The following is a 13,234-nucleotide window of genomic DNA, read 5'->3' as shown; positions in this document are numbered from 1 at the left end:
TGCACTTGTGTCTTGCTAGGTCTCTGAGTTACAGAAAGTGACATTATTGGTATTGTTTTAAGCTGCCAAGACTTTTTACACAGTGATAAAAAATTAATATAGAAAGGTGGGGAAAAAATAGGTGAATATATAAATTGGCAACTTTGGTCCCTTCATTTTATCCTTCCTGAAGACAAATTGAGGTTTCTTCAATAAAATTTTGCACAGACCTGGATTTTTATGAGTTTCTACTCAGAATCTAGAACAAGTATAGCTTTCTTGTGTTCTCTCTTTTGCCTTCCTTCACAGAGCCCTTTCATGGTTTACAGTTCTGTAACTCTTCCCTCATCTCAAAATACTTTTTGTGATGAAAATGACTGAAAATAAAGCAAAAGGAGGAATAATCATGAGCATTGCCTTTCACTTTCTTTCTCTTCTTTATAAAACATGCCTAGGGAAAGTTTTATATTAGATAATAGAGAAATAGGCAAAGAAAACATATATGAGAAAATGGAATAAGATGAAAAAGGAAAGAAAAGTTTTAATTGAAATATATTTATAACTTTGACAGGTTCAAAAAATGCTCCAGTTGCATGCTATGAAGAAATGCACTCTCAAGCAGATAAGTTTGGGAATTGTGGTGAAGAAAGAGGCAAATATAAATTCTGTGCATGGAGGTATGCTATGCAAATATTATAGATAATTTCCATATGCTCTATAAGATTCTATTTTTAGTTTTTCTTTATATATGTCATTCATTTCCATGGTTTCAAGTATCATGTGTATGGAAGTGAATCTCAAATTAAAATCTCTAACCTTGACATTTTACTTGTGCTTAAGGCTTAAATTTCCATCTAATTTTTAAACATTTATATGTGGTTGATCATTAGACTCCTAAATCCAATCCAAGATTGAAAGTAGTCGTACTCATTGCACCCTTACTATCTGATTCTGCTCATTTTTCTTTATGAAATACTATCCCTATTCTCTTTATTGCTCGCCCAAGCTGACGACTGCCCAGTGTCTATAAAATTAATTTCAATTTTCCCTGCATCTGAAGAGCTAGCTCTTTGATATTTTGTTCATGAATTTATTTTAAAAAACATTTACTAAGAACCTACTATGTACTGTACACTAGGCTAGACACTAGTTAGTAAAGCATTCATGGCCCTTGTACTCATGGAATTTATAGACTGGTAAACATACCATGTAGTTTATGCTTCCTTGATTTGCTTATGCCATTACTTTTGTTCGGAAATACTTTATTCTGCCTGTTGAAATCATACAGATTTGTAAGCTTTGACTTAGATGGCATGTCTCTATGCTGTTTTCCCCAACTGCTAAGTTAGAATGTATCCTCATCATAAATCTTTGTAAGAATTTTAAAAATTTCATTTGTAGCACTTTTACTGAGATTTGTATCACATTTAGTATTAGACCATAAAGTCCTTGAGGGTAATGGTCACAACTTATTTATCTTTCTATCCGTCTAAAAAGGGATTTAAAATGCTACAGTGTACTGATTATTTGACAACTATATAATTCAGCCCAGGGAATAAAAAACCATTAGCACCGTTGTAAGATAAGCTTGTATCAATGGCTTTACACTTTTTTACTTTACATGTTAGTGTTAAAGTACTGTATTTTCCTTAGATGCATTGCCATAAATGAACCATTCTTTATTTTTGTCAAAGAAAGCAAATCTGAAGCATTCTAAATAATTACCTAATATGTAATAATCGTAACATTTTATTATGTTTTCAGGAATCTTTTATGTGGAAGATTAATTTGTACCTATCCTTTTGAAACTCCTTTACATCAAGAAAACGGTACTGTGATTTATGCTTATGTGCGAAATACTCGATGTATAACTGCAGACTACAGATTGCCTGATTCAAGCGAAGATCCATTGGTGATCCGCAGTGGCTCTCGTTGTGACACAGGGAGGGTAAATGACTTAAAATCTACTTTAAAAAAATCTAGTTTTATAAATTTACATAATAATTATTTTAATTTAAGTCTCAAATTCCAATTTATTTCTAGTGATATGTAACCTTAAGTATGTCAATAAGAAGAAAATAAATAAGCTTCAGTTGGTCTCCAGATATTAAGAGGGAAATGGGAATGTTTGATCATCTTTAGAATTTCAGTGTCATGAACAAGGAAATTCCAAGTGTTTTGGAGTAGACTGTGGAGGGGAGAGATCATGGCAATGTATTTTAATTAAGTACTTCATAGCATGGAAACTCACTCTTCTCAGAAAAAACAGGAGAAATCCCGCCGAGTAATATATGTGTCTTTGTGGTGCAGTAGATAAGAGAATAACTTAGATCAGGTTGATTAGAATCAAATTTTCACCTCTTATCTCCTGACATTTTGCAAGTTACTAACCACCCTGAGGACCACAACTGTATGTAAAGTTGCATGTAACAGCATTTACTTTATGGAATTGTTGCAAAGATTAAATGAGATAACAGTGTAAAGTACTTAGCGTGATTCCCAGCACATAGTAAGAGCTAAATATAGATTGGCTATTATTATTAATTGTTACCATAATTCATTGTCTCTGAGGCCAGCCCAAACCTGGAGAAAACAGAGAGGGAATAACTTTACTTCAAAATCTCATTTAATTCCTGACCTAATCTTTGCCCATTAGGAAAGATCATATAGTATAAAGTGTAGGCTTTAAAGACTAGATGTGCATAGATTTGATTTCTGAATCTCACACTTACTGAAAGATCATTTTGAACAAATTATTTAATATGTAAAATATATATATTAATACTCATTTAGAGTGGTTTCATGGTTTAAGTGAAGTTTACATAGGTAAAGTATATGTCTCCTTAATATTGGTTTCCTCTGTGCCTAGGATTCATCAATGCCTTTTTGAAGGAGGTATATGCCAAGTTGCTCAGTAGATATATTAGGTCATGGAGTCAAAACAATTAAAAAATGAAACACAGTCAAGATATTATTTGATATTATTCAGTTGGTAACTTAGTAAGAATAGAATCTTTTCTGTGACATGGACAGTTCTCACTGATAATGTATAAAAGCAAATTTAACCAGGTAGTTTTTAATGATACTATAAATCATACATGATGAAACATTCTTGACATTTCTGTTTATGTCAGTGGTGTCTTTATGTAACAGGACTTTTCATCTGAATTTCAACTGAAATAATAGATACTATATTCCAAAAGGAGTTGTTAGGCACACCATCATGGCCAAAGACTAGTGAGAAGACTCAATACATTAAAGGCTTAAAAGCATTAGGTTGTTTGGATTTTGAAAAGATTTGGTAAGGCTGTTTCTTTAAAGAGCATTGTGCTGTGCTTTAATGTTTAAAAGAAAATCATTGAAATCAGTTTTGCATATATTATCTTATTTTAACTTTGAAATGGATCTCAAATGCTTTAGAAGTATTATTGTACTCATGTAAGAAAACTGCCACTTAGGGAAGATGGTATTGTTATAATTAATGGAGTTGGGAATATATCCTCAATCATCTGATAATTGTACTTCAAGCTTAAAAGGATTATATTTGGATGTTTAATACATTCCATAATAGAATATTAGATATTTGTGGTCGATTTTGATAAAACCTTTCATCTTTATTAGAGGACTGTAATACTAGCTCACATTTAATGAAAATACATGTCCTGATTATAGTGAGTTCGTTTTCTTTCTATGCAAACTGTTGATATGTGCAATGAATACAGGATTTTTTTGACTATGTTCTTACGAATAGTTTTGTTAGATTTCATGGTGTTGTGATGAAAAGTGGTTATTTGGTCATGATTTTTTTATGTCAGTATTGCTTCATTTGTATTTCCCATTTCCCACCCTGAATCTCTTTTTTAAGAGCAGTTCGGGGTTATGTCAAAATTGAGAGGAAGGTATAGAGATTTCCCATCTACACCCTCTCCTAACACAAACATAGCCTCCTCCATTACCAGCATCCCACCAGAGTGGTATATTTGTTAGAGATTGATGAACCTACGTTAACACATCATTATAACCTAAAGTCCTTAGTGTATATTAGACTTACTTGAAAAATCCCCCAATATTTGGAGATTAAACAACACACTTCTAAATAACATAAGTTTATTTGTTATTTAGAAAGGAGAAATTGAAAAATATTTTGAACTAACTGAAAATGAAAATACAGCATCTATAACTTTGTGGGATGTAGCATGAGCAGTACTCAGATGGAAATTTACTGCACTGAATGGGTAACTAAGCGTTAACTAAACTTATTGTGGCAATCATTCCGCAAAAGACATCTCTGGTAAAAGACTGTTACCCAAAACATACAAAGAATATGATCTTATATTATAAAAATAACTGATTGTGATGTTATTCCAAGACTTGGAAAAAGTTTTTTGTATGTTTTTCTTGAAGATTTGTATAAATGGTGTATGTGAGGAAGCAAGTGGACTTCAGAGTCAAGCATCGAGATGTTCACTAAAGTGCCATGGACATGGGGTAAGTAAGCACATGATGGATGTGTCCACAAATCGCATCTGTCTTGGACACTTTTCAACATCACTCATTAATTTGTAGCATTTATTGGGTTCCTTCTGTGTGCTGGGCCTGTTGTATCTAGCTTCAGTATGGAGCTGAATTAGATTACTCTATCTGTAGCCATACTTAGTTTTCAAGAACATTGAATTAAATTGCTGATGACCTTAATGAATTCATTACTACAGTTGAGTACTTTCAGAGGTGTTAAATATTCCAGTAAATACATTAACCTGATTGTTAAGAGAACATAATTATGCTGTACTTCATGTGTCTCTGAGTGCATGGGGTAAGGGAAAACTATTGGTTTTATCCCTCTTTTTTTTTTAGTTGACTTTGTTTTTTAGAGCAATTTTAGGTTCATAGCAAAATTGAATAGGAAGTACAGAGATTTCCCATGTACCCACTATCATCAACACCCTAGACCAGTATGGTACATCTGCTGCCAGTGAGCCTACACTGACACCTCCTTATCATTCAAAGTCCATAGTTTACATTTGGGTTCCCTCTTGGTGTTATCAGTTCAGTGGGCTTGGACAAATTTATAATGACAGGTATTCATCATTAACAGTATCATACAGAGTAGTTTCACTTCCCTAAAACCCCTCTGAGCTCTGCCTGTTCATCCTTCATGCCTCCCCCCCCCTGACAACCACTGGTCTTTTAACCGTCTCCACAGTTCTGCCTTTTCCAGAATGCCCTCTCCATAGTTGGAATGATACAGTGTGTTGCCTTTTCAGATTGGTTTCTTTGACTTAGTAGTATGTATTTTAAGTTCCTCCATGTCTTTTCCTAGCTTGCTAGATCATTTCTTTTCAGTACTGGTATTTCATCATTTGGATGTACCACAGTTTATTCATTCACCTATTGAAGGACATCTTGGTAGCATCCACATTTTGTCCATTATGAACAAAGCAGCTATAAACATTCATGTGCAAATTTTCCTACGGACATAAGTTTTCAGCTCATTTGAGTAAGTACCAAGGACAATTATTGCTGGATTGCATATTTACATACAAAGAGTGTGTTCAGTTTTGTATGTTTTGTAAAAAACTGTCAAACTGCCTTCCAAAGTGAATGTACCATTTTTCATTTCCACTAGCAGTGAATGAGAGTGACTATTGTTCCACATCCTCACCAGCATTTGGCATTGTCAGTGTTCTGGATTTTGGCCATTCTAATAGTTGTGTAGTGGTATCTCATTTCAGTTTGTATTTTCCTAACAATATATTATGTTGAGCATCTTTTCATATACTTATTTGCCATCTGTATATCTTCTTTGGAGAGGTGTCTTTTCAAGTGTTTTATGCATTTTTAAAAGACATTGTTCATCTTGTTAACATTTAAAAGTTTTTTGTATATTTTGGATTGCAGTCAGAGGTGTCTTTGGTGGAATGATTACCACAATAAGTTTAATTACTATCCATCATCTTATATAGATACAAAAAAAGAAAGAAAAAACATTTTTTTCCTTGAGACCTCATAAAATCTACTACCTTCTTCAAACATACCATATAGCAATGTTAATTATAGTCATCATGTTGTACATTACACCCCTGAACTATTTAACTTATAAGTAGAAATTTGTACCTTTTGACCACTTTCATTCAATTTCCCCAGCCCCCAGCCTCATCTCTAATAACCACACATCTGATCTCTTTTTCTATGTTTTTGTTTCTGGATACCACATATAAGCAAGATCATACAATATTTGTGTTTTTCAATCTGATTTATTTCAGTTACCATAATGGGTAAAAGTTCACCCATGTTGTCACAAATGACATGATTTTCTTCTTTTAAATGACTGAATAATATTGCACCATATGTATGTATGTATGTATGTATGTATGTATGTATGTGTGTGTGTGTATGCATACCACAATGTCTTTATCCATTCATCCATGATGGACACTTAGTTTGTACTCATGTGTTAGCTTTTAAAAATAATGCTGCAATGAACATGGAGTGCAGATATCTCCTTCACACAGTGATTTTATTTTCTTTGGGTATACTCAGAATATATATACAGTCAGAGGTGGAATTGCTGGACCATATGGTAGTTCTATGTTTAGTCTTTTGAGGAACCTCCGTACTGTTTTCCATAGTGGCTGCACTAATTTACATTCCCACCAATAGTGCATAAGGGTGCCTTTTGCCACATCTTCAGCAGCATTTATTATATCTTGTCTTTTTGATAATAACCATTCTGACTAGTATGAGGTGATATCTCATTGTCCTTTTGATTTGCATTTCCCTGATGATTAGTGATATGGAGCAACTTTTCATGTACCTGTTTGCTATCTGTATGTCTTCTTTGGGAAAAAATGTCCTTTGCCCATTTAAAAATTATATTACTTATTTTTTTTTGCTATTGAGTTGTATGAGTTTTTTAAATCTACTTTGGATATTAAGCCATTATCAGATAAATGTTTTGCATATGTTTTTTCCATTCCCTAGGTTGTCATTTCATTTTGTTGATAAATTACTTTTGCTGTGCAGAAAGTTTTTAGTTTATCTAGTCCCAGTTACTTATTTTTTATGTTTTGTTTTGGGTTTTGGGTGTCATATAAAAAGAATCATTGTCAAGACCTATATAATAAAGCTTTTATTCTGTGTTTTATTGTAGGAGTTTTATGGTTACTGGTCTTACACTTAAGTCTTTAATCCATTTCATGTTCATTTTTTTGAGTGATGTGAGAGAAGGACTCTAATTTCATTCTTTACATGTGAATGTCCCATTTTCCCAGCATCATTTTTTGAAGAGAATGTCTTTTCTCCTTTGAGTATTCTTGGCTCCCTTGTCAAACATCATTTGGTTGTTTACTTATGTATGGGTTTATTTTTGGATTCTTGATTCCATTCCATTATGTCAGTCCAATAGTGTTTTGATTACTATATATTTATAACATAGATTAAGATCAGGAAGTATGATGCCTCCCATTTTGTTCTTTCTCAGGATTGCTGTGGCTATTGAGGTCTTTTGTGGATCCAGATAAATTTAGGATTGTTTTTCCTACCTCTGTAAAAATGCCATTGCAATCTTGATAGGGATTGCATTGAATCTATAGATGGCTTTTAGTAGCATTGATATATATATATTTTTAATAATTATTTTTTATTGAAGGGTAGTTGATGCACAGTATTACATTACATTAGTTTCAAGTGTACAACACAGTGGTAGAACATTTATATACATAATTCTAGGTTGCAGCTATCACCCTACCAAGCTGTTACAATATCTTGACTATATTCCTTATGCTATACATTACATCCCGGTTACTTATTTATTTTACCATTGGAAGTCTGTCCTCTTTTTGTGAGGGCATCTCTCATATTTATTGATCAAATGGTTGTTAATGACAATAAAATTCTGTATAGGGGAGTCAATGCTCAATGCACAATCATTAATCCACCCCAAGCCTAATTTTCATCAGTCTCCAATCTTCTGAGGCATAACAAACAAGTTCTTACATGGAGAACAAATTCTTACATAATGAATAAGTTACATAGTGAACAGTACAAGGGCAGTCATCACAGAAACTTTCGGTTTTGCTCATGCATTATGAACTCTAAACAGTCAGTTCAAATATGAATACTCATTTGGTTTTTATACTTGATTTATATGTGGATACCACATTTCTCTCTTTATTATTATTATTTTTAATAAAATGCTGAAGTGGTAGGTAGATACAAGATAAAGGTAGAAAACATAGTTTAGTGTTGTAAGAGAGCAAATGTAGATGATCAGGTGTGTGCCTGTAGACTATGTGTTAATCCAAGCTAGACCAGGGCAATAAAACATCCACGTATGCAGAAGATTTCTCTCAGAACAGGGGGGGTGAGGTTCTAAGCCTCACCTCTGTTGATCCCCAATTTCTCACCTGATGGCCCCCCTGCGACTGTGCCTGTCTTAGGTTGTTCCTCCCTTGAGGAATCTTACCCATCTCTGGCTAACCAGTCATCTTCCGGGGCCATACAGGGAAATGTGAAGTTGGTAAGTGAGAGGGAAGCCTTATTGTTTGAAAAGGTTAGCTTTTTACTTCTTTGCATATTTATGCCCTGTGGCTTCTATGCCCAGCATTTGTCTTGAGGTATCTTTACCACTTGGAAGAATTATGATACTCGGTAAATTTGATATGAGGCACGAATTCTATTTAAGGGTTGTAATTAGGAAGGAAGAAGAAAAGCTATAGAAGTAGCAGGCGGAAGAAAACATGGGAAGATTGATTATTTCTTTGACATATCTTCTTGTAGAGTAACTTCAGCATGTATAGGTTTTAAACTACTACTTAAATTGCGCACACACATTAACATAATAGGAGTATAGTTACATAACCAAAGCATATCTGTAATTACCAGCCATCTCCAGTGAAACCAAGAAAACCAGTTAGGCACCTTAGGCATTTGTGAAAACTTATCTATGATATGGTGGATATTGTCCAACTGAACTTGAACAGTCTGAGAGAAATCAGACAAATTAAAACAACCCATTCCTGGGGACTGTTCACATGCCATATGTTCTTTTAACAGTAAATAGTCTGTAGTTGTAAGACTTTGGAGCGCTACAATTTGCACTTCTCCAAATTCTTGTTTGAGTTCCAACAGTATAGATCCAGTCAAATTTGTTGTTTTACTGTATGCACAGGCCAGCTTAGATATCGCCTTCCTCATTCCCATGGCAAGTCCAGGAACCGGTGGGATGAGTGCATCTACAGCTGTAGCAGTGCGTGGATCTTTGTCGGGGTTTTTTGATGATCATCTTCTGGCATGAGTCTTCCAGAGAGTGCAGATGTTGGAAGTTCTTTTTCATATCGTATCTTAGTTCATTTTCAGGGTAGCCCAATTAGGCTTTGATCCTCTGTATAAACACAAACAGACCCTTTGCCTACACTTTTATATGCCCTTTATACCCTTGTGTAGAACTCGTTGGAGGTTACCACACAGGAACTGCCCTTTTTTTTTTTTTGCTTTGTTTTTGGTATCACTAATCTACACTTACATGACGAATATTATGTTTACTAGGCTCTCCCCTATACCAGGTCTCCCCTATAAACCCCTTTACAGTCACTGTCCATCAGCATAGCAAAATGTTGTAGAATCACTACTTGCCTTCTCTGTGTTGTACAGCCCTCCCTTTTCTCCTACCCCCCCATGCATGTTAATCTTAATACCCCCCTACTTCTCCCCCACTTATCCCTCCCTACCCACCCATCCTCCCCAGTCCCTTTCCCTTTGGTACCTGTTAGTCCATTCTTGAGTTCTGTGATTCTGCTGCTGTTTTGTTCCTTCAGTTTTTCCTTTGTTCTTATATTCCACAGATAAGTGAAATCATTTGGTATTTCTCTTTCTCCGCTTGGCTTGTTTCACTGAGCATAATACCCTCCAGCTCCATCCATGTTGCTGCAAATGATTGGATTTGCCCTTTTCTTATGGCTGAGTAGTATTCCATTGTGTATATGTACCACATCTTCTTTATCCATTCATCTATTGATGGACATTTAGGTTGCTTCCAATTCTTGGCTATTGTAAATAGTGCTGCGATAAACATAGGGGTGCATCTGTCTTTCTCAAACTTGATTGCTGCGTTCTTAGGGTAAATTCCTAGGAGTGGAATTCCTGGGTCAAATGGTAAGTCTGTTTTGAGCATTTTGATGTACCTCCATACTGCTTTCCACAATGGTTGAACTAACTTACATTCCCACCAGCAGTGTAGGAGGGTTCCCCTTTCTCCACAGCCTCGCCAACATTTGTTGTTCTCTGTCTTTTGGATGGCAGCCATCCTTACTGGTGTGAGGTGATACCTCATTGTAGTTTTAATTTGCATTTCTCTGATAATTAGCGATGTGGAGCATCTTTTCATGTGTCTGTTGGCCATCAGTATTTCTTTTTTGGAGAACTGTCTGTTCAGTTCCTCTGCCCATTTTTTAATTGGGTTATTTGTTTTTTGTTTGTTGAGGCATGTGAGCTCCTTATATATTCTGGAAGTCAAGCCTTTATCGGATGTGTCATTTTCAAATATATTCTCCCATACTGTAGGGATCCTTCTTGTTCTATTGATGGTGTCTTTTGCTGTACCGAAGCTTTTCAGCTTAATATAGTCCCACTTACTCATTTTTGCTGTTGTTTTCCTTGCCCGGGGAGATATGTTCAAGAAGAGGTCACTCATGTTTATGTCTAAGAGGTTTTTGCCTATGTTTTCTTCCAAGAGTTTAATGGTTTCATGGCTTACATTCAGGTCTTTGATCCATTTTGAGTTTACTTTTGTATATGGGGTTAGACAATGGTCCAGTTTCATTCTCCTACATGTAGCTGTCCAGTTTTGCCAGCACCACCTGTTGAAGAGACTGTCATTTCGCCATTGTATGTCCATGGCTCCTTTATCAAATATTAATTGACCATATATGTCTGGGTTAATGTCTGGATTCTCTAGTCTGTTCCATTGGTCTGTGGCTCTGCTGTTGTGCCAGTACCAAATTGTCTTGATTACTATGGCTTTATAGTAGAGCTTGAAGTTGGGGAGTGAGATCCCCCCTACTTTATTCTTCTTTCTCAGGATTGCTTTGGCTATTCGGGGTCTTTGGTGTTTCCATATGAATTTTTGAATTATTTGTTCCAGTTCATTGAAGAATGTTGCTGGTAGTTTCATAGGGATTGCATCAAATCTGTATATTGCTTTGGGCAGGATGGCCATTTTAATGATATTAATTCTTCCTAGCCACGAGCATGGGATGAGTTTCCATCTGTTAGTGTCCCCTTTAATTTCTCTTAAGAGTGACTTGTAGTTTTCAGAGTATAAGTCTTTCACTTCTTTGGTTAGGTTTATTCCTAGGTATTTTATCTTTTTTGATGCAATTGTGAATGGAGTTGTTTTCCTGATTTCTCTTTCTGTTGGTTCATTGTTAGTATATAGGAAAGCCACAGATTTCTGTGTGTTGATTTTGTATCCTGCAAATTTGCTGTATTCTGATATCAGTTCTAGTATTTTTGGGGTGGAGTCTTTAGGGTTTTTTATGTACAGTATCATGTCATCTGCAAATAATGACAGTTTAACTTCTTCTTTGCCAATCTGGATTCCTTGTATTTTTTTGTTTTGTCTGATTGCCGTGGCTAGGACCTCCAGTACTATGTTAAATAACAGTGGAGAGAGTGGGCATCCCTGTCTAGTTCCCGATCTCAGAGGAAATGCTTTCAGCTTCTCGCTGTTCAATATAATGTTGGCTGTGGGTTTATCATAGATGGCCTTTATTATGTTGAGGTACTTGCCCTCTATTCCCATTTTGCTGAGAGTTTTTATCATGAATGGATGTTGAACTTTGTCAAATGCTTTTTCAGCATCTATGGAGATGATCATGTGGTTTTTGTCTTTCTTTTTGTTGATGTGGTGGATGATGTTGATGGACTTTCGAATGTTGTACCATCCTTGCATCCCTGGGATGAATCCCACTTGGTCATGGTGTATGATCCTTTTGATGTATTTTTGAATTCGGTTTGCTAATATTTTGTTGAGTATTTTTGCATCTACGTTCATCAGGGATATTGGTCTGTAGTTTTCTTTTTTGGTGGGGTCTTTGCCTGGTTTTGGTATTAGGGTGATGTTAGCTTCATAGAATGAGTTTGGGAGTATCCCCTCCTCCTCTATTTTTTGGAAAACTTTAAGGAGAATGGGTATTATGTCTTCCCTGTATGTCTGATAAAATTCCGAGGTAAATCCATCTGGCCCAGGGGTTTTGTTCTTTGGTAGTTTTTTGATTACCGCTTCAATTTCGTTACTGGTAATTGGTCTGTTTAGATTTTCTGTTTCTTCCTGGGTCAATCTTGGAAGGTTATATTTTTCTAAGAAGTTGTCCATTTCTCCTAGGTTTCCCAGCTTGTTAGCATATAGGTTTTCATAGTATTCTCCAATAATTCTTTGCATTTCCGTGGGGTCCGTCGTGATTTTTCCTTTCTCGTTTCTGATACTGTTGATCTGTGTTGACTCTCTTCTTCTCTTAATAAGTCTGGCTAGAGGCTTATCTATTTTGTTTATTTTCTCGAAGAACCAGCTCCTGGTTTCATTGATTTTTGCTATTGTTTTATTCTTCTCAATTTTATTTATTTCTTCTCTGATCTTTATTATGTCCCTCCTTCTGCTGACCTTAGGCTTCATCTGTTCTTCTTTTTCCAATTTCCATAATTGTGACATTAGACCATTCATTTGGGATTGCTCTTCCTTTTTTAAATATGCTTGGATTGCTATATACTTTCCTCTTAAGACTGCTTTTGCTGTGTCCCACAGAAGTTGGGGCTTAGTGTTGTTGTTCTCATTTGTTTCCATATATTGCTGGATCTCCATTTTGATTTGGTCATTGATCCATTGATTATTTAGGAGCGTGTTGTTAAGCCTCCATGTGTTTGTGAGCCTCTTTGCTTTCTTTGTACAGTTTATTTCTGGTTTTATGCCTTTGTGGTCTGAAAAGTTGGTTGGTAGGATTTCAATCTTTTGGAATTTTCTGAGGCTCTTTTTGTGGCCTAGTATGTGGTCTATTCTGGAGAATGTTCCATGTGCACTTGAGAAGAATGTATATCCCACTGCTTTTGGATGTAGAGTTCTATAGATGTCTATTAGGTCCATCTGCTCTACTGTGTTGTTCAGTGCTTCCGTGTCCTTACTTATTTTCTGCCCAGTGGATCTATCCTTTGGGGTGAGTGGTGTGTTGAAGTCTCCTAGAATGAATGCATTGCAGTCTATTTC

At 35.5% G+C, this 13,234-nt stretch overlaps 1 protein-coding gene across 2 annotated transcripts in view; it reads left to right on the top strand.

Moving 5' to 3' along the window:
* ADAM32 (ADAM metallopeptidase domain 32) overlaps positions 1–13,234 on the top strand; it is a 131,499-nt gene that overhangs the window by 73,886 nt on the left and 44,379 nt on the right. For both annotated transcript variants that reach the window (XM_036932172.2, XM_057505182.1), the window contains exons 13-15: positions 551–656; positions 1,744–1,927; positions 4,384–4,467. In XM_036932172.2, coding sequence (XP_036788067.2) covers positions 551–656; positions 1,744–1,927; positions 4,384–4,467 — 374 coding nt within the window. The remainder of the gene's footprint in view (positions 1–550; positions 657–1,743; positions 1,928–4,383; positions 4,468–13,234) is intronic.

The sequence above is a fragment of the Manis pentadactyla genome, chromosome 7, assembly GCF_030020395.1.
Source record: "Manis pentadactyla isolate mManPen7 chromosome 7, mManPen7.hap1, whole genome shotgun sequence".
Classification (NCBI taxonomy): domain Eukaryota; kingdom Metazoa; phylum Chordata; class Mammalia; order Pholidota; family Manidae; genus Manis; species Manis pentadactyla.
Note: the sequence above shows the minus strand (reverse complement) of the source record. Positions and strands in the feature narration are given on the sequence as shown.